The following is a 22,318-nucleotide window of genomic DNA, read 5'->3' as shown; positions in this document are numbered from 1 at the left end:
TATGAAAGTCTCAAAGAAGATTTTTTTAAAAGATTTATTTATTAAGTGTAAGTACCCTGTAGCTGTCTTCAGACACACCAAAAAAGGGCATCAGATCTCATTACAGATGGTTGTGAGCCACCATGTGGTTGCTGGGATTTGAACTCAGGACCTCTGGAAGAGCAGTCAGTGCTCTTAACCATTGAGCCATCTCTCCAGCCCTAAAAGAAGTTTCTTAAAAAGCATATCTCAAATGAATCAGGCAAGGCTATACATGAATTTAATCTCAGCATGCAAGAGAGAGAGGCAGGAGATTCAAAATGTGAAGTTAGCCTGGACTACATAGCAAGACTGGTATCAGACAAAACAAAACAAAACAAAACAAAACAAAACAAAAGACTAGTAATCTAGCTCAGGGTTAGAGCCTGGCTTTGTTCGTTTTAAATTCTTGTGATAAGATACAATAAGGTCAACTAACAGGGACCCTGGCTATGGGGAATTGGCATTTGGTCAGTGTAGGGAGCCGTATTGGATTTGGGCCTGGCCGCTTTGTGACTATGGCTCAAAGTGGCTATGTGACTCTTGGCTGCATGGCCACAGAGATTCAACCTTGAAATGACTGCCACAAAGTCTTGAGATTGTTGGACAAAAGCCTCTCCCCTGAATTTAGGGCACAGAAAGATAGCATTCACAGGGTGTTTCAGCCTGAGCAAACACCAGACTCCCGCGTCTCCATCGCATGACCTCTTCACCTCTCCTATCGCTGCTGGAATGCCCTCCTCCCTTCATCATTTGTGTTTCACTAAGGACACTCCCCCTACCTGAAAGCCTTAAAACCTGTAACGCTTGCCCCATTAAATGAGACCTTGACAACAGAACTTTTGCTTGGTCTCCTTCTTCTCTTCACCCCCACTGATACACAGGCAGAAGGCCTCTTCGGGACCCTGAATAACTGGGTCCCCGCTGGCGGGGGCAGGTCAGATGAGGGAATGCTCTTAGGACAAGCTTGAAAATTAAGGAGGAGCTCATTTCTGTGTAGTGGGTGTCAATTATGGGACAGCAGAATCGAGAGACAGGCAGTTAGTTATATGTTCAGATTTTGAAGGAGGTTTGGAGGAACCATGGAAATAGAAGTGTTGGGGTTCCATCGGTTCTTAGACTATGTTCAGGAGACATGCCCTTGGCTTCCAGAAAGAACACACAATTTGCCATCTTGAAACAAATAGGAGGAAGGGGTAGAGGTAGACACAGAGCGGAAGGACCCCAGTGCATTCCCATTTGCACTTTTGGTTTCTGGAATCTTATATGGGATTCTATAGATCACCAGCCGTTCCCTCGCAAAATGGCAGGCTCTGTCATATAGGATCCCAGACAGTGTCTGGCCACATGGGCTTTGCCCCTCTGGTTCCCCAGAGACAGTCTTAGATGTTACAGGGCAGACCACGACTGCAGCTCCAACAGAGCCCTGGACCCTGGGGAAACAGAGAGGCAAATTCAATTCACATGCCATGCTGGCCCTGACCCATCTGACGCCTTGGTCTCTGATGCTGAGGACATGACCGTGGACGCAGTCGCCCAACCCATGGCAAAATGGCACCTTGGGTCTAGGCTGCCAAATTCGTGAGGAAATAAACTCACTCCTTTAGTGCAAAACCTCATGTGGGGAGAGAGATTTGGGTGAAAACATGAATGGTTTTAAATACTTTCCTATGTTTGAATGACCTGATCCACAGAATCCAGCCTTTAAAGATCAAATAAGCTTTTCCAGACAATGGCACCATATAATTTGGAGTATCCTCAGGCAAAAGGCCTGCCTCCTTCTGATTGGGCACCCATGGGAAAATCTGGCCTCAACCCAGGGTATTACCTGTTATTCTAAAACAGGTTGATAGAATTATGCCAGGGTCAGGTGCTGCTATAACCACAGATATGCTCCACGGTATGGAGCCTTAACAAGGGGCTGGCGGCCAACCATACTACCGTTTTCGGGCTGACTAAGAAATTAATGTTGCTGCCGTAAGGGCACTGAGAGAATTGTCGTCCAGAGGGGAAAAACACCTGGTCACTCACTGAGATTTGTCAAGGCCAGCGGAACTGTACCCAGACTTTGTGACCTGGCTCCTGTGTGAAGTGTGCTGCAGTGGACAGGAAGTCCTTACTGGCTTTCCAGTTTTTCCAGTCTTTGAGCAGAATGACTGGGATAACCAGGGCTGGGGGCCAAGGTGTTTTGTTTTTCTTCTCAGTCAACTTCCAGAGGCTTTGTATGCAGGACCTAGAAGTCAGGCCACAGCGGTGCCATTTAAGAGAGAATCGGATTGTCCTGAGTTGAGTGTGAATTGTCAGCATAAGCATGGCCAAGTCATAGATCCCAGTGCCTCAATGCCTCGGACTTGGACTCAGGGGAACTGCCAGGCCCAAGTGATGTTGAGAAATGTTTGACCTCTAGCTAAAACCGGGGTGTGCATAAATTATCAACTGCACCCTAGAATGCTTCCCTCCAGAGTCCCTCTACTCGGCTTAGCTAACACAACTAATTAACGTGCTGAAGTTGTTTGCAGGATGCTATTAATGCATCTCCATGAGAGTGCAGGACTCGGTGTATGTGTCTATCACCTCTTCCTCCCCCATTGCCTCAGTGACGATTAGTCCCTAAACTGTACAGGTCATAGCAAGAAACGAAGGCTTTAGTGTTTTCTTACTAACACTCCTCAGTATGTATCTGATTTTGAATGGTGTTGTGTTAGAAGGTTTGATTATTGGTTAATGTATTGTTGTTGTTGATGTTTGAATTGCTGACTTGAGTTTCATTTAAAAATATCAGTAAACAGATTTTTCACTTGTGATTAGGGCACAATCTCCAACACTTTCTGAAATGGTCTTCCACATAATTCTGCCATTTTGAACTAACTGTGTATCTATGTGAAGTGGTGTTCGCACATAATCTCGATGGTTATGAAATAAAAGCATCAGTCAACTCTGAAAACACTGAAACTTCTATCAGTCCTTCATTATCAAATATTCACCCAAGATTTCATTCTTCATGTAAAATAACCAGATTTACTTTGATATGTTACCAGTTCATGTTGGATCTGTGTACCTATTTTATATAATCATATATGTGGGGTCATTTAACAATTTCCTGAGAGAAAGGAAACTGTCGTGAGTGGGAAACTTTAAGAAGCTACAGTCTTGGGGCTGGAGCGATGGCTCAGTGGTTAAGAGCACTGACTGCTCTTCCAGAGGTCCTGAGTTCAATTCCCAGCAACCACATGGTGACTCACAACCATCTGTAATGGGATCTGATGCCCTCTTCTGGTGTGTGTGATGAGAGCAACAGTGTATTCACATACACTTTTATTAAAAAAATGCTTTAATCTTGATAAACTTTAAGATTGATGGTCTTTTCTTTTTTTTTTTTTTTTTTTTTTTTTTTGGTTCTTTTTTTCGGAGCTGGGGACCAAACCCAGGGCCTTGCGCTTCCTAGGTAAGCGCTCTACCACTGAGCTAAATCCCCAGCCCCTTGATGGTCTTTTCTTGAGACCCTTTGAACATCTAACTGAAAGGCTCTGCATTCAGAGAACAAGAGAGGCGTTAAGGTGGATTATCCTTTTGGGTAAGAGATTTTTCAGATGAAATATTAATTTTCATAAGGACAGGAAGAGAACAGCATGGCAGGAACTCTGAGGGAAAGCTCAGAGCCATGTAGAGGTCCCCTATGGGCTTCAGTAATCCACAGTGTACTCGTTTAGTCAGACTCTCTGATTCCCAGGTGATGGGGGAGGAATATATTGAGGGTATGGCATGAGTAAAGAGGAGAGACCCTCTAGTTTATGAGTGTCTGTCATACAGTTCGGAGTGTGTCAATCTAGGGTCAGTACACAGAAGCAGCTAGAGGAAGGGGAAGGCACTACAGATAGGCATGGTCTGAGCAGTGTCTGATCTGGGTTCTAACAGAGAGACAGTATAATAAAATCCACCAGTTCATAGTATGGGGCAGCCTGGTCCAGCAAGATCCATGAGATGGAGGAGGGGTAACTCAGTTCACCTGTACTTGCACAAGTCTTAAACTAAAGCTCAGCTTCATAAGAATAACTGGACCTTCTTGATGAAATTCCTGGGAACCGATATAGTCTGAGTGCAGATAGAAAAGTGGGGAAGACCTCCTCACAGTCTGAAAATGGTCTCTGAATGGAGACTCTTCTGGTCCCTCGGTCATTTGAAAGGTCATAAGTCATAGTGAGAACCTTGTAGGGAGGAGACACTTTGAATGGGGAAACACAAAGAGCCTCAAGGGAATGAGACGTTTAAGTGACTGCAATAGATACCTAGGATCGCTCAAGGTTCAGCATATCACAGGCTGTTAAAAAAGGACCTCGGCGGGGTTGGAGATTTAGCTCAGTGGTAGAGCGCTTGCCTAGCAAGCACAAGGCCCTGGGTTCGGTCCCCAGCTCCAAAAAAAAAAAAAAAAGGACCTCGGCAAAGTTACCGAATGCCTTCAAAAAGAAAAGAATGAGAGATGAGAAGGAGGAGAGAGAGGTTCAGATCTCTGTACCCCACCATTTTGTATCTTTTATAATTATCAAGGTAAATGGTACTCAAAGCACACACTGCTCTTAGACCTTGAGGATACCTCCCCCCAGAACTGTGCAGTGTCCGCTAGGATATGATGCTTCTCACTCATTTATGTCCTGTGTTCTAGTTAGATAAGACTTGCAAAAGCAGGAGTCTCGATATGTCAACACTTCATGGAATTTCACAGATACACTCTTAAATAGTTTGGTTGTTAAAGGAAGAGCATGGGGGTGGGGGGGTGGGGGGAGACAGGAGGACTGTGGCGAGGAGGGGGTAAATGAAAGCACAGAGTAATAATATAGATTATTAAAATGTCCCAGTGAAACCCGCCATTTCGAACTGAATGCCAACGGAACACTTGGGTTTTAAGAAGTAAAAACAGAAGGGTAAGAAAGAGAGAATCTGGTTCCTTACATTTTTCTTGAACTTGGAGTTTTCTTGTGCACATGACTTCATTCAGGAGTTGCCTCCTTGCCTCCTTTTCGAGTGCCAGCTCCTGATCCTTCTCAGCCTGCTTCTTTGCCTTTATGTCCTCTAGTAGTCTGTCCAGTTCTTGCTCCTGGGCTTTTTCTTCCTTTCGTCGCTGCACTAGATAGTCATTGTAGATCTTCTGTTCTCTTCCCATGTCTTCCTACAGAGCACAGAATTTAAGTCATGTTATCAGAACACATCAGGGAGTAAGAACAAGTATATTTTTTAAATGACATGGTAATTCATTTATTTGGTGTGTGAGTGTTGTGATGTGTGTGGGTGGACACGCGTGCACCATGGTGTATGTGTGTGTATCAAAGGAAAACTTTCAAGAATAGGCTCTTTCTTTCTCCCTGGGGATAGAACTCAAATCAACAGACTTGATGGTGGTCTCTATCTGCTGACCCCATGGTGGTCTCTATCTTGTCAACCCCATGGCCAGCCTTAAAAGCGGTCGTCCTAAGAGGTACAATCCTAATCTGGTGGTGCTATTCACTGATATACTACTGTGTCTCCAATTTATTTCAAAGGACTCAGAGTGGTTGTCGGTATAGACAAAAAAAAAAAAAAAATGGACTTTAGTTGAAGGTTACAAAAGCTTGTTAAGGACATAAGGCTTAACCGCTGGAGCCATCTCTCCAGCCCCTCAAAGAGTTTCTTAAAGCAGATGCTAGCACGCTCTCAATGGAAAACTACTACCCTGCAATCCGAGCATCGACGAGACATTTCACCTAAGAGACTCTACAGAGGACAAATAAGAACATGGAGAACATCGTTCTGCATCACTAACTGCAAATTAAAATGATATGAGATATTAGTCAACATGCGCCATAATAAAGCTAAAGAGAACGTGGAGAAAGTAGAGAGCTCATGAATTGTCGGAGGGGCTAAAGCTATCTTTTAACATCTTCCCTTCCTCCCTCCCTCATTCCCTCCCTCCCTCCCTCCTTCCTTCCCTCCCTCCCTCCCTCATTCCCTCCCTTCCTCCTTCCCTCCCTCCCTCCCTCCCTCTCTCTCTTCCTCTGGCCTCTTCCTTCCTATTATTAGAGACTGAGCTCAGGGCCTTACACAATAAAACACACTGAAAGTAAAAGCCCACAATAAGACAGACAACAGACAGTCCCGCCTGCATTTAGTAAGCGCTAAATAAGCCGTCTTACTCTCTTCTGCTTCTTCTTATCTGCCTCATCTTGTAAGTCTTGAAGAGCCCTTCCCACGAGCTTCATGTTCAAGTCCAGGTCTTCTCTGTACTCCTGCTGCATAGACTCCATCTTCTCCTGCACAGCCTTTTTCAAGCTGTTCCTCGTTTCCTGTCTTGTCTTCTGTTTCTGAAGCTTCTCTTGTTCATCCTCTCGTTTAACCTGTGCTTTGTACTGCTCCTAAGAGGAGTAATGAAGACGAATCAGCGTGGTTAAGCAACTCGAGTAAGACCACGCTTTTTTGCAGGAAGGGATGAGCCTAAGAGATTTCTTGGAAATACACACACGCACACAACTCCATTCAGAGGGGCTACAGCGGGGCTTGCTTTTTAATACAGCTGAGTCAGCAATAAGGCTTCGTAGAAATTGCTGTACGTGTGGTTGTAAAGTGAGGGTTGAGTAGGTGTGTAGTCCAAAAACGACCCCTCAGAAACGTGTAAAAGGAAACGATCTTTGATCCCAGTGCTTAACATTCGTCGCCATGCTGAACGAGCTTGCCCTTCTATGCACTTCTGTGTGTCTATTACCAAGCAGCAGTGAGACTTCAAACGTGAAAATGAGCTTAATAGACCAGCCCCACACTCCAAGCAAACTCTTTTAACAAGCGGGAAAACTACTGCACCCGTGAACCCGGTCACTACAGGGCGTTTGAAAGGGCTCACCAGGACGCGGGCCTCCTCTTCCTTCATCCTTCGCGCAGCCTCCCTTTGCGCCTGGATGCTGGTAACCTGAGCATCCAGCCCCAAGCGTGTATTTTCTACCAGTTCTCTCTGTCTCTTCTCATCTTGGGCTTCTCGCCTTTCCTTCGCTAATCTGTCTTCCTCCCAAAGCTTGGCGAACAACTGCTCTTCCACCAGCTTTTGCCTCTTCAGCTCCTTGTTGAATTCTACCTGCACGTTCCGTTCCTCAATCACCTTTTTCTCGTGGATGCTAACCAGTTGAGTACGGAGCTCCTCACAGCGTTCCCTGAAAGGGAAAATTTAAAAGAGCAAACCCCGGCATTTTGAGAGGATCTGCTGTATGTAGGCACGTGTCTTCGCAGGACCAAAATAACCCGAATGTGGGCCATCCAGCAAAAAAAAAAAAAAAAAAAAAAAAAAAAAGTGAGTAAACAGCAGGGAGGGAAGCAGGTCGACCGGGACATCACGAGATGCAAGCAGTGCCCTCAGGCAAAACAAGCTTTGAATGCTTATGACTTTGGATCAAAAATTTAACTTAGCTAGCTAGGTGTGGTGGTGCATACCTTTAGTTCCGGCACTGGGCGGGCAGAGGCAGGCAGAGTACTTTTGAGTTTGAGGCCAGCCTAGTCTAAATAGTGAATTCTGGGACAGCCAGAGCTACATCATGAGAGCCTGTCTCAAAAGGAAAATAAAATAAACAAACAAAACAGAATGAACTTGCCCCGGCCAGCTGTCTCATCTTTAAAACACCTAACCAGAAATCTGTTCCCTCTGGGTTCCTAGTTCTGAATGCACTCTTACCAGCGGTGCCCCAACCTGTGCTAGTGCTCATAGCAGTGGAGTCCAGCCCCGAGCCTCTCTAGGCAGGAGCTTATATAGGGAAAGCCAGGGGTTTCGCGCGGATACACTTAATTGGCTAATACAAAGGGTGCACAGTTACTTTTGGCGCGGAATTGCATTAACAAAGCATTCGTGCAATCTAGCATCTCAGCAATATGGGCAAGGTGGCTTATCTCGCTCAGCAGAGGGATGACTCATATTAGGGAGTGAAGGAACGGAAAGGAAGGGAAGGGGGTAGCTCCAGATGGCCGGTGTCCTTGGGGCCCTATCTCAAATTCTTTCAGGCATGGCCAGACTTTGTTCATGACTAACTTTTAGAAATTTTAACCCTTCAGCAGCACCTTTCTTTCCTACTTAGCCTCTGCTAGGAGAGATCAGGGCAGTGTGTATTGTTAGTGGGAACTCTACAGACCCGTTTTGAGTGGTAGACATTTCATGGTTCTCTGACCACATCTCACACCTGCTAGCCTTTGAATTTCTGACCTCCTTGAATTGTAAATGTCATGAAAACAAACTCTTGTATTCCCTTTCTGTTCTGCCATTTAAGTGAGAACTTTCATGGCCATATGTTCCTAAATGCAGCTCAAGAAGGCATACCCTTTGTCCACTCCGACTCAGTGACGTGGGAACCTAATTCATCTCTCTTGAGTCAAGGGAACTACTATTCTATCAGAGAGTTTGACATAAATCTCAACATTTGTTGAAGCCAGGAATGGTGGCACTCCCAGTACTTTGGAGGCTAAAATAAGAATGTCTTTAATTCAGGGCCAGCCTGGGCTACGTACACCGTGAGTTTCAAGCTAGCCTAGATTACAATGTTAGACCTTATCTCAAAAATTATCCATTTGGGCTGGAGAGATGGCTCATCAGTTAAAAGCTGCTCTCACAGAGAACCCTAGTTTGACTCTTTTTTTTTTTTTTTTTTTTTTTTTTTTTTTTTAAAGATTTATTTATTCATTTATTATATATAAGTACACTGTAGCTGTCTTCAGATACACCAGAAGAGGGCATCGGATCTCTTTACAGATGGTTGTGAGCCACCATGTGGTTGCTGGGAATTGAACTCAGGACCTCTGGAAGAGCAGACAGTGCTCTTAACCGCTGAGCCATCTCTCCAGCCCTAGTTTGACTCTTAACACCCACATAGCAGCTCACAGATGTCTGTGACTCCAGTTCCAAGGCCTTCCTGGGCACCAGGCACACATGTGGTGCCCTTATATCCATATGGGCAAAAATGCTCAAAAATATAGAAATATAAAATCATAAATGAACAAATGTATTTATTAAATGAATTTTAAAAAGACAATGACTATGTTTTAAACACTTCCAGGAAATACTGAACTTTTCAAATCCTTTCTGAGGATTAAAAATCTTAAAATTAAGAGACATATGAAACTGATATTCATATCAAGTAACAATCACTATATCGAAGGAGTTGAATACAAAAAGAAAGCAAAATGAAGAAACCAACCTGAGACTATAATAACAATTTTAAAGTTTGTTTTTATTGTTTTCTTTAAATCAATCTCTCTCTCTCTCTCTCTCTCTCTCTCTCTCTCTCTCTCTCTCTGTGTGTGTGTGTGTGTGTGTGTTTCTGACTACATGTGGGTATGTGCACATGAGCACAGGTACCAATGGAATCTAGAAGATCCTCTGGAACTGGTCTTATAGATGGCTGTATTGTGAGCTGCTGGATCTGTGTGCTGCAAACAGAACTTGAGGCTTCTGTTAAGAGCAGTATACAGGGGGCTGGAGAGATGGCTCAGCAGTTAAGAGCACCCGACTGCTCTTCCAGAGGTCATGAGTTCAATTCCCAGCAACCACATGATGGCTCACAACCATCTGTAAAGAGATCCGATGCCCCCTTCTGGTGTATCTGAAGACAGCTACAGTGTACTTATATATATAATAGATAAATAAATCTTAAAAAAAAAAAAAAAAAGAGCAGTATACAGCTTTTAACCCTATGACATCAACTCCTAATGTCCATCTCCGTAAGAGTCCAAGGATCTGAGATGATGGGTCTTTGTAGTTTGTGTCAGGAAGTGGATCAGAAAGATCCTGGGACCAGCAATAACCAGACAATAATAAACAGGGACCCACCACATACTTGGCAGATGGGGACATGGCGGCAACAGGGGGACAGACCAATTTTACTAAACACTTCCTGGGACAGGGTTTCGAAGAACTTGTCTCCAACAGCAATGCCACAGTTGATAAGTAATGTCTTATTCGGCACTTGGCATTTCCATGCTTGGGAGGCAAGCACACAGTGGGACAGCAGGATTTTAAGACAAACAGAGCCCTTGTATTTTAAGTGACTTAAGATATGATCATGTTGGGAGCTATGCCCTTAAAACCCTCCATTATTGATGTTAATATTATAGTTAGAGTTAAGTAAGATAAAATGGAGAAATGATAAAATGAGAATATGATGACTGGGTTCATTAAGAGGTCAGGACGATGAAAAATCCCCAGCCAGCTGCAGAATGCTAATACAAATCTGACGTCAGGTTGCCTAATGATATGACAAACTTGTGACCTTTCTGAGAAACCAACATCCTGTTGACATCAGCTGATTTCCTGACCACAAGAGCACTGTGTCCTTGGCTTGTGTAGATGTTTCCTGCTTCCCCCTTCCTCTGTTACCCCTGCTATGGTATAAATTCAGCCTTTGGAAAAAAAATAAAATTTGTCGCCTTGATCAGACTCCTGTCTTGGTGTCCTTCTTCAAGTCTCTTGTCCTCCATTCTCTCCTAGGTGGTTTCCAACCTCTGCTGACTGCCCTGAAGGTTGGGGCATGATCACAAGATTTAATGCACGGTTCCTGAGAACACCTTTGAAGGATATAATTTACTGTAAGTTCGCATTCCTATGTCATTTTTAATATGCCAGTTGGAATGCAGTGGTCACTCTTGAAGAGGACAGATCCCACAGCCTGAAGAGACCAAGCTGTGCTCCCCACAGCTGCCTCCTGTGCAAAGAGAATTCAAAAGCCATCTGTGTGCCTGACAGCTCTTAATTTATCCCGACTCTTCTGTGCCCTTTGTTGAACTAAATCACTGATGAAAAGCGTCCACCAGCCTCCCAAAAGTTAGGGAAGTCTCATGTTTCCTATGCTCATGAGGTTGCACTGGGGACTTCCTCTGAAGAGTTTCCTCTGTGCTCAACTCCCACCTGTCCCAGGCGCTCCAAGGTCATGGGGCTCTCTCCCTTTAGTTCCTATCCCCCTCCTCTCTCTCTCTCCTCTCCTCCTCCCTTCCTCTCACCCCTGCCCTTTAAGGCCCTATTTGTACTAATAGTCTACAGAAAAAGCCCAGGTTCGCCTACTGCTTATATACTCTTCCAAATGATTACCTGAACTGCTGGTCTAACTTTTCAGCTACAAAATCCTGCCTCTCTTTTTCCTTCTTCTCTCTTAATAACTTGGTTCTCTCTCTCATTTTGTCTTTTTTCTCTTCAATGGTTTCTCCTTTCGATTGCATTTCAGAAAAATACTCATTTTCTTCTGATGCCAAAAGTTCACGTAGCCTAAAACAAACAAACAAATGAAAAAAACCAATTAAATAATTATTAATTAATCAAAATTATCATTCCAACTGAATTTTGTTCTATTGAATTTCTGAGTTAGTGTCTAATCATGTTTTAAGAAATGAAAGGCCACTATGAGACTGAGGAAACAAGTCACTAAAAGGGTCCCTTGCAGACACTGATTTCATCCCCCAGAACCCGCTCTGAAAGAATAGAAAAATAGTCTGGTAGCCTAGGTTTGATCCTGGGAACCACATAGTAGAAGGGGAGAAGCAACTCCCAAAAGTTGTCCTCTGACCTCCACACACACAATGATCCTCCCTCCCTCCACTAAATAGTGTTTTAAAATAATCACTGTGGTTCTCCATAAAATAAAAATATGAAAAACTAAGACATGACCTTTGTTTGACTTGGCCTTTTTATACACGATATTAACCACTGTGGTTTTGTGAGTTCAGAACATAGCAAAACATTAGAGAACTCGTCTAACATAGGAAAAGCCCTGAGGCTGATGCCCGGTAGTCAAGGGGAATACAAAGTTAGTGCTTCAACTCCTGGACTACCAGGTTTGTGAGCCTTACTTATTTCGTCTCTCTTCGGTATTGATGACAAAACCTTGCATGGCATCCTTGACTCTTGCTTTCACGAGAGTGTCAAAGGACTTGCGGTTACTGTGCTGAATCCAGTCACGGTTCAGGCGGTCCTGCTCATTTGATTTGATGGAAGCCAAAGTAGTGTGATACTTGTGGTAGCTGCGCTGGATTCTTTTCAGATGTTGCTCAGCCCTCTGAGCTTTGGGAGGCTTGGCTCTCTGAAAATAAAGAACAGTCATCATTTACAATATGTAAAAAGTAAGAGCCTGACCATCTACAGAAAAAATTATATGTGCGTGTATACATATATATGCATATATATATATAGATACACACACATACACATACACACACACACACACACACACACACACACACACACACGTGTATGCACACACATATCCACTCTGCAGTTACAGCCAAAACCAACTTAAGTATATGACGACTAACTTGTTCGAGTCTCTGAGTTTGATATTCATCAAATCAGACTCAAGTACAGAAAGTGTTTGGGTTTTTTGATGGGATTAACCTAACATTAACAAGAGATAGTGTTAGTAAAGATGTATTTAGTATACATAATCTACCAAACATAAGAGATACTATAGATCATCTATTTAAAAAAAAAAGTCCTTTGACTAAAAGTAGATAAAATTATTAAAGCACCTTTTTGCATCCCTTCTGCATATTTCTACCAGGTCAATATATCACTGAAACCTCATCAGAAGCTTCTATTTGCAGTGAATGGAGATTAACATTGATACCCACAACAAATGGCCAGAGCTGTTGTGCCTACAGCCTGTATCTGGGCAGAAGTGTAGAGGGCAGGGTTTCAGTTCCTGTACTTGGAGTCTGTTTTAGTTAGGGTTTTACTGCTGTGAACAGACACCATGACCAAGGCAAGTCTTATAAAGGACAACATTTAATTGGGGCTGGCTTACAGGTTCAGAGGTTCAGTCCATTATCATCAAGGCAGGAGCATGGCAGCATCCAGGCAGGCATGGTGCAGGAGGAGCTGAGAGTTCTACATCTTCATCTGAAGGCTGCACGTGGAAGAGTGACTTCCAGGCAGCTAGGGTGAAGGTCTTATAGCCCACACCCACAATGACACACCTACTCCAACAAGGCACATCTGTTCTAACCAGGCCTCCAAAGAGTGCTACTCCCTGGGCCAAACATATACAATCCTTCACAAAGTCTGAGGCATAGACCATGAGGGGAGAAGAAGGAAGAGGAAAACAAAAGACGAAGACACCACAAGATAGGTGGACTGTGAGGACATGGTCAGTTGGAGTAGAAGTGGCCCGGGTTGAACATGGCAAGTTATATCTCAGGAAGAACAAGAGACTACAGAATGCTCTACCCAAAAGGAAGGCCAAACATTTTGTTAAAGTGGACACTGGATGTCAGACCTTCCTGGGCTACCTCAGTATTTGCCCTTCTGCTGAGCCTTGTTGATGCATGTGGAAGCTTTTGTTCTTAAGAAAAGAACATCCTGGGGTTGGGGATTTAGCTCAGTGGTAGAGCGCTTGCCTAGGAAGCGCAAGGCCCTGGGTTCGGTCCCCAGCTCCGAAAAAAAGAACCAAAAAAAAAAAAAAAAAAAAAAAAAAAAAAAAAAAAAAAAAAGAACATCCTGGCCTTGCTGTTTGGCCGATGGGTGATGGGTGGTAACAATGTTGGGTCAGTTCTTGTTTTCAGTTCCTGTTTTCCTCCTGAGTATGTAAACTTGTTTTTCCACTGTGCTTCCTGGGTTTTTCCACCTGGTGGACTTGGGTTATATATACTGTGAACCTCAATAAAGCTTTGGCATTCTTGTAGCACGAATGACCTGAGTTTGTCTTCTGTTAAATCCCCCAGGCCTACGCCCGGTTCTCGGTGCCATGGCAGCGCGGGCGCCATCAACGGGTAAGAGGCTAAGGCAGACTCATGAAGGGATGTTTCATTGAAGTAGACATTGGGGAGAGGATGTTTTGCCTAAGCAAACACATGAAAGGACATGTGATAAAAGTTTCTTTGCTAAAGTCATACATGTATTAGTCTGCCTTACATTGTAATTGAGCTGTATTTATCAGGACTCCGTAGAGAGAAATAAATCACACAAAAATCTTCTAGTGGAGTACTGCAGTTTGTTGCCGCTTCCAAGGACTCAGGCTGATGGATGCACGTGCTGAGGCAAGACCAGTGCTGAGGTAAGACTCATGCTGAGGCAAGGCATACGGAGGACACGTGATTTTAGAGGGTATAACTAGGACTTGACAGAGTGATGGAGTGATGGAGGCAGAGCTTGGCTTGCTGGTACAGTTAGCTGTACAACGCTTGTGGGTCTTGCAACTTCACTGATCTTTACTTCCCTGAGAGCAGCACAACTGAGAAGTTCTCCTGGTGTTTTTGCTGATCCCTCCTGCTGACCTCATCCAAGGCTGAAGCCTGGCTGTCTCTGCTAGGTCGTGTCACTGCTGCTGCTAACTCAGCTCTACTGAACTATACTGTTGGTGTATTGGTGAGGTGTTTGCAAGTGAATTGAGCTGCCGCTGCCTGCTAATCTGTGAACTGAACTGCTGATTTTCAGACAAAACAGACGGGAGCTGCTCCAAAGAACCTTTCTAAACAGGTCCACTTCCCCTATATCCTTTCTTTTCCACAACCTCTGGTGGGTGGTGGGCTAAAAGGAAGGTTAAAGCATTTCAGAACCATCATTAAAAATAAGGTTTGAAAAAATTAAAGTTACACTCACCCTTTCTTGTTCTTTCTGAACTCTGGCTGGCTGGTTCAACTTAGCTGTTCGGGCTCAAACTGCTCTTCAGACTGACTGATTCAATCTGACTTCTCTCCCAACCTCTGACTGAATTGCTCTGCTCAGCCCCATACTAAATTTGGCCATCTGTGCTAATATTTTGGCCCTCATTCTCTGGTTCATTCTGTCTTTACCTGTGTCTAGCTTGTTCTCTCCCTGCGACCTGTATCTATTAACTGTCTCAGTGAAACTGCCTCCCTTTATCTGCATTGCTCTCTCTTACCTAGCTTTCCTTTCCTCTCTCTTCTTATGAGAGCTGGACAGATCCTATTCTGTCAGATCTTTCTCTGATTCACCACTTTGTCTTCTACTTCATTAGAAGTCACTTTCAAACATGAGTGCTTTTTTTAAAAAAAATTTTTTTACAACCTAACTTTACCTTTGTTGTTTAAAACTGAGCCAAACCACAGCTAGAAACATTTTTTTTCCTGGTAAATAACACATATGGGGAGCCAACTTGCCTGAGACCCCAACATTGAGCTAGTTAGGACAGACAAAGAACATATCAAAGTTCATCTAAAGGAGAAGCTCAGTGGGAAAAAAAAACCCAGTGTTCTAGCTAAGCTTACAGAAGTGCTGATACAAATCTGGTGGCCATCGTTGCTTAGTAACAGGCTTGCCAAATGGAGGCTCGTGACCTTTGCAAAGAGCTAGCTTCTACAGACCTAGGGCTCGTGACCTTTGCTGGGAGTCCGCTTCCTACAAGACCTAGGCCAACATCCTCCAGGTGTGAGCCAACTTCCTTATAGGATAGTACATCAATGTCTCCCAGCCTCCTGAAGATTTCCTCCTCCCTCAGCCTTGCTATAGTATATAACCAGAGCTTGCAAAAATAAAATTGTCGCCTTGATCAGACTCTTGTTTTGGCGTCCTTCTTCACACCTCTTGTCCCCCATTCTCTTTCAGGTATCCTCTGGACCCTCGTTAGCTGTCCTGCAGGACAGGACAAACACCAAGCGGTGTGATCAAACATCCAATAACAGTGAATACAAGCAAAACAGGAAAGAAACTGGAAACACTCAAAGAACTAATATAAATAAACAAATAAACTTGAAAGGCAGGGTTCTAGAAATGATTTAATTAGAGATGTGAGTGCTATGATCAAAATGTTTCAAAAGGACAGATTGTTATGCCCAGATCTCAAGGTTCCCACAGACCACCAGAGACCACTGGGAGTTCAACTTGTATGCAAAAGCAAAGAGTCTTTATTCAAGCTCGAACTTGGACCTTCCAACCTCTCTAGAACAGTGGAAGGTGTGGAAGGTACTGAGCTGGTACAAGCTTTGCCCGTTTATGATGGTTGCTGCAGCAGGGTGAGGGACTTTCCAACTTGGCAGTCACATGATTGGCTGACATTTGCTTGGCACACTTCTTTTTTTTTTCTTTTCTTTTTTTTCAGAGCTGGGGACCGAACCCAGGGCCTTGCGGTTGCTAGGCAAGCGCTCTACCACTGAGCTAAATCCCCAACCCCTGCTTGGCACACTTCTATTGGCTAGTAATGATTTCAGCTTGGTATGAACAATGGTTACTAGATTAATCAATCTACTTTAAGACATTAGGTACTTTCCCCTTAAGAACTGATTGGTTGTTGCTAGAAGTGGAGTGGCCATTTGCCCAGGAGAATTATGATTGTTGCCAGGGTGACATGGTTCTTGGAACAAGTTGGGGTTTTCCAGTAGCTGAGTAGACTGTAATGTTAAGCTGGGCCCTTCACAGTCCTGGTGAAGCCTGCTCCCCAAGTATAGCTATAGCCATTTTGTTCCATGTTTGCGAGTCATTTTGTACTGCCAGGGAAATGTTAGTGCTCCCCCAAAAACACAGACAGGATCCAATCTGATGTAACACATAGCAGGGTCTTTATTCTATTTGAGCTAGCTTGGCATCCCGCAATACACACCTGTCACACAGGATGGGTTTGGTAGTGGAGCCCCAAATGTCTATGGGGCAAGACTTTCTAGTAAGCGGCAAGCAGAGAGTCCATGTGCAAGCATCTAATTGGAAAGCTACTTTGGCCTTTAACATAATTGGCTGCTGCTGGGAGTCAATCATAAACTTAATTTCTGCTCCCCTCTGCATTGGTGGTCGTTAAGCAAGGGGTGGCTTGTAACCTGGGGGTGCAGGCTTGTCGGGGGAATAACCTGGAGATGCTGGTCTTGTTGAGGGTGTAATCTGGAGATGCTGGTCTTGTTGGAGATTAGCCTAGAGACCAGAACTAGGCTTGGGGTATTTTGGGGGGGTGGGGGAGGTAACTTGAAAACTAATGCTAGACACCAGTCTGTTAGTTTACCTGAATTCAAACTTAGGTCAGGTTCTCTACAATGAAGTCTGAATTTAAAAGATTTAGCCCCTTAGTTTTATATTGTTATTGATTCAGAGCAGGGCCATGCTGACCACATACTTCATTATGTTCTGTATGTTCTGAGGTTTACTAATCTTAAGAAATTCCACAACCATAAGCTCCACTTAGGACCAATCAGAATAGAGGTCAGTTAGAACTATCCCATCTAGCTAGCCAACACAGCTTGAGTCAGAGTTGACTTCTGGGCAGTGTGCTTCCTGTACCTACCCGTGAGCTCACTGTGGGTTTTGCCTTTATAAAGTGGCCCTGAGAAACATTCGGGAATGAGGTCTAGTTCCTGAGTCTATGCTGTCTCCCGGATTGACCAGTCTCGGCATGTGCATTCGATAAACCAGCACCGTTTGACTGAGCCTGGTCTCCCAGTGGTTTGTGCAGTGATACCAGGACCACAACAGTCTCGGTTTCTTTAAATGTATTGTTGGCACAATGGTCACTCAAAAAATAAAAGTTTCGAAGAGCCCAGCCTAACGTGCGAACTCCATTTTACATTCAGACTCCATCTTATGTTAAGCTAGACTTAGTGTGGACTCAGTTATAAGAGCTTGTTCCAGGAAACAAGACACCCCTAGCGACCACCGCAACTCTTTTGGCAAACAGCCCCTCCACTACTAGGAACAGCCAATCAGCTCTTTGGAGGAAAGTACCTAATATTCCAGGTGTCTCAAAATAGATTGCCTAAGCAAGCCACTATTGTTCATGCCAAGTTGAAATCATTACTAGCCAATAGAAATGCACCACGCTGTAACTTTGAAATGTCAACCAATCGTGTAACTGCCAAGCTGGGAAGCCCCTCGCCCTGCTGAAACTGTGATAAATAGGCAGGGCTTTACTAGCTCTGGGATTTCCATGCCCATCCACTGCACTGGGGAGGTTAAGGGAGGTTTGAGCTCCAGTTTGAATAAAGACTTGTTGCTTTTGTATACGAGTTGAACTCCTGGTGGTCTCTGGTGATCTGAGGGGCCTGGGCATAACAGTTGGGACAGTATGCATGGAGATTTTGAAAATATATCAACACACTAAATGAAGGGTAATTGACTATCTTTACCATTTCTGTATTCCTATCATTGAGCCTCCTCCTCCCACAGTTAGCCTCTCACTATGAAGGAGTGGACAAGTATTTCTGGGTAGTCTTGACGACTTACTGTGCCTCCTGATGCCGCCACAAAACCAGTAGTCTTGAGCTTCTGGTTTTCACCAGTGGGTTTTATCCAGTCATCCTTGGTTAAGTTGTGGCATGTTGGTGCTAATTCATAGAAACAAGTCCTTAAGGCACAAGGCCGATTCATTCTGATGGATTACATTTGCAACGTTGGTGTCAGAATTACCAGATACAGGGGTGTCTGGTAGCCACTGGCTATCTCTAGTAATCATTAAGGGGGGAAGGAGGGGGAGACAGCGTGCAAAGATAAACGGATGGAGGGTTTCAGGGCTTGGTGTACATAAAGAGGCACCTAGCCAACAGGATGAAATGGAAGGCAGACCCAAGATGAGAGCGGGATGTGTATCATGAGACACAAATCCACATCAAAATCATTTTGAGTCTAGAGTCATTTAATTAAACTACCATCGTCTGACATTCCTGGGATTTAATGAGTGCAGATTCTGTGACAGTGAAGCAGAGTAGGGGTCCCTCGGGCAGGGGACACAGCGACAACTTGGGGTTCTGGTAGACATAAGGGCTGGGAACAGGAAGTACACAGGCCAGCTAGACACAACTGTCACCAGTTGTGAGGACAGGAATTAGGATCCGAGGATACTCTGCCTAAAAAGAGGAAGGAACAAGGGCGAATGTCGGTGACAAACAGCACCAGTGGTAGCTAGACCTGGGAGCCCTATAAGGCTTGTGGTACTGAGATATGATGTCATGTAGCTCAGGCTGGCTTCAAACTCTGACTGAGCGTTCGCCTCTGTCTCCCTGTGAGAGGATCTACGGTCACACTGTGAACGCTGAGATTGTGTTGTCCACTGGAAAAGCCCGTTTCTAGCTGTGGTGTGGCTCAGACCTTAGCACGCACCTCCAATCCCTCTGGCTGGAACACAGACACACCCTCAGTACGACGAAGACAAAGTCTGTTTGTAGAAGGAGCATCTCAGTTTGAAAGTGATGTCTATTGGAGTGGTGGCAAAGTGACAACTCAGAGAAAGAAGAGGACAGAGACAAAATAGGATATGCCCAACTCGCCTGAGGAGAGGAAAGGAAACCTACTTAAGAGCGAGCCGTTCAGTGAGAGAGGAGGAGGAGGTAGTTTTACTGGAAGAGTTTCCCAGAGACGGGTTGCAGGGAGAGAACGAGCTGGACGCAGGTGAAGACAGATTGAGGAGAAGAGAGAATGAGAAGGAACCAGAAAATTAGAACATTTTGCCAAAGCTAGTATGAAGTCAAGCAGAACAGTTCAGGAGAAGCCTAGAGAAGCCAGACTGATTCAGTCAGCTTGGAGGGGAGTTTGAGCTGGAGAGATGATCAGCCAGCAAGAGTAGAGTTAGAGCTAGAAAGGGTGAGCTTATTCAGCAGCAAATCACAGTAAAAAGAGAACCAGGCTTGTCGTTCACCAAAATTCACACTGTTCAATAGACATATAATACAAAAGAGATACATTACTAAAGTTTTTCTAGTAACTGCGTTAGTTAAGTGAAAATAAGAAATTAGTTTTGATAATACACATTTTATCCAATATATCCAGAATATTCTTTTTAATATGTGACTCCAAGCAATTTCAACACATATCCAGAGGTCAAAGGCAGGTATGGCAGGCAACTAGAAAAATGGACACAGATGCTGGGATTTGCGAAGATCAGGAAAGGACTCTGCTATTGCAACATATCAGGCTTCTATTTTAAAGAACAATGACTTCATCCAGGTCTGACTCTGGCCTATACTCCTTTATCACCGTATTGAACAAGTTACCTAATCTCCAAGTCTAGGGTTTCTCATCTGCCAAATGAGAAAAGGAAACGTGCTGGTGGCCGCTCACATCGCTGTTTGTATTGCTTTCTCCTAGGGGAGTTCTGCTCTCTGACACTTAGACACCTAAGGAGAACCACGTATAGCTTCTTTCACCTCCTGCTTTTGCTGTGAGCACAGTGTTCAGTAGGCCTGCTTCAGCTGTAGCATTGTGTCTTTTTTCCTGTTTGTTACTGGTTATGAACATAAATAATAAATCACCAACAAGTGGCCTGGATCCTGAGCACTGCATGAACATACATGACCCTAAAGTGTTGTTTCTGTTCCTCATGAAGCCATCCTGTGACCTCACAGCCCATAGCAGCTTCTAGACTACCTTTTTCCAGGTCCAGATTCTATAGTTCTTAGACCTAAAGAGGGAGGTCTGTAAGTGAAAAGTTCTCAGGGAGAACTTTCCCTCGGGATGGAGACCCTCCAACTCAATGACCAGACCGAGACCACAGGATGCAATCAGCAAGAGGATTTGGTTTATTGTCGGGATACACAGGCACCTGTGGGCGCTTCAGTCACTCGGGGGACTGGCGCGCCCCACGGAACCAAGGATGGGCTTTTTATAGGATTCTGGGGAGCAGAAGCAAGCATACAGAAGCAGATGCATGGTTACAGGGATATAATTGGTGGATTCTAATGTGGCAAGGGTTCAGCCCGGGGGCAAGTTTCCTAGCCACCTTCCTGGAACATAACGACTGACTTGGCCCCCCACCAGGGTGTGGGACCTCTCCCGGGGCTTTTCTCATTGTCAGGTGCTCAACCGCAGTCATCCTGTTGCCAGGCCTTCAACCATACACATCCTGCTTGGCAGCCGCTGTGTACTCAGTGTTCTAACCTTTCCCTGAACCAGTCATCTTAAGTACAGCCTTGCAAAATGGCGTTACTGCTGCTAAGCTGGGGTCTTTCATAAGCAGACTGAAATGTGGTATGTGTACTACGAACTGCAATACAAGTGTGTTCTGAATGAGCCCAAATCTCTCTTCCTCCAGTTGCCAACACACTATTATCTCCCTTTAACAGTTTACTTAGGAGGAAATGAGCAGCACGCGGATGGCATTTTGAGTGAAGGGGGAAACTCCTAGGACCCTTGCATTTACTCCCGTATACTCTTTAGGGCTATACGTCCAGTAGTGTTCCTGCTGTAACTCTGATTACACATGGTAGAGTTTCTGGCGTGTAGAAACCAGGTTCTGCAGAAATAAAGGAACCCATATGCATGGAGAAGTGGTGCCTGGATTGTTGGCAAAATGCATCAAATTACTTTCTTTTTTTTTTTTTAAAGATTTATTCATTTATTATATATAAGTCCACTGTAATTGTCTTCAGATACACACGAGGTACAGACAAGGGCATCAGATCTCTTTACAGATGGTTATGAGCCACCATGTGGTTGCTGGGAATTGAACTCAGGACCTCTGGAAGAGCAGACAGTGCTCTTAACCACTGAGCCATCTCTCCAGCCCATCAAATTACTTTCTTATGGGCTAATTATCAGGCCGTCCTAGGAGGCAACTACCTGGCTTATTTCCGGTCTGAAGGGGGACTGCTGTTCAACGCCAGTTACTCATTTAGCCAGCAAAGGAGCGTAATTATCACACACAGCATTCAAAGCCCAACTCTGTTTCCACAGACTATTTTCCTGGGGTTACACGACCAATTCAATGTCATACTGTTGAACCATAAGCAGTACAGATACGGAAACTGCCTCCTGGCCTAGTGTCCTTCCAAAATACTTCCACACCCACAGCACGGAGTCAGATCTCATTTGAGGAATGTTGAAGAAAAAACAAAAACACCAAGGTCCCAAGTGGTGATTGTAGCTGGGGGTTGGGGGAAAGGGTTTGGATATAATGATAGATAGGTGAGCAACAACCTTATCTTCCTCAAAACTCGCTGCATCCCAGATGTGTCCCAGGTGAAGGAACCCAGCCAGGTCGGGCTCCATCAGGAGATTGAAAAAGTCCTAAGTTTCCCTGCGCAAAGATCCCCTGTACTTACTATGATCACCGCTTTGGGAGTAGGGCCCTTAAATTCCCTTGGAACAGTGCCAAACCGCTGGCTGTACATCTTCAGATCTCTTTGGGATGGTGGCGAGAGGAAACTAGAAAGCCCGGTGGAGTTTACTTCCCTGACGCAGAGGCCGGTTGCCATGGTGCGGCAACCCCGCCCCCGCGTGCCGCTGGAGTGAAGGTGGGCGGGCCAAGTGGAAGCAGTCTCACTGGCCCATAAGAGCAATCTGCTGCCCTCAACCCACCCATCCACTGCCCAGCAGGGGAACACCTCCTTCCTCTCTTTCTCCAGGGCTCACCAGAAAGACAGATGGGATGGGGAGGGGACCTAAAAAACCTTT

The 22,318-nt window shown here is 44.6% G+C and overlaps 1 protein-coding gene across 2 annotated transcripts in view; it reads right to left on the bottom strand.

Moving 5' to 3' along the window:
• Cfap53 (cilia and flagella associated protein 53) overlaps positions 1-22,316 on the bottom strand; it is a 67,644-nt gene extending 45,328 nt beyond the window's left edge. For both annotated transcript variants that reach the window (XM_344700.11, XM_017601132.3), the window contains exons 1-6: positions 21,967-22,316; positions 11,854-12,083; positions 11,099-11,272; positions 6,884-7,187; positions 6,183-6,401; positions 4,966-5,182 (exon numbers count right to left, since the gene is read on the bottom strand). In XM_344700.11, coding sequence (XP_344701.3) covers positions 4,966-5,182; positions 6,183-6,401; positions 6,884-7,187; positions 11,099-11,272; positions 11,854-12,083; positions 21,967-22,119 — 1,297 coding nt within the window. In that variant the 5' untranslated portion in view covers positions 22,120-22,316. The remainder of the gene's footprint in view (positions 1-4,965; positions 5,183-6,182; positions 6,402-6,883; positions 7,188-11,098; positions 11,273-11,853; positions 12,084-21,966) is intronic.
• Between the last annotated feature and the right edge of the window lie 2 nt (positions 22,317-22,318).

This window comes from Rattus norvegicus, chromosome 18, assembly GCF_036323735.1.
Source record: "Rattus norvegicus strain BN/NHsdMcwi chromosome 18, GRCr8, whole genome shotgun sequence".
Taxonomy (NCBI): Eukaryota; Metazoa; Chordata; class Mammalia; order Rodentia; family Muridae; genus Rattus; species Rattus norvegicus.
Note: the sequence above shows the minus strand (reverse complement) of the source record. Positions and strands in the feature narration are given on the sequence as shown.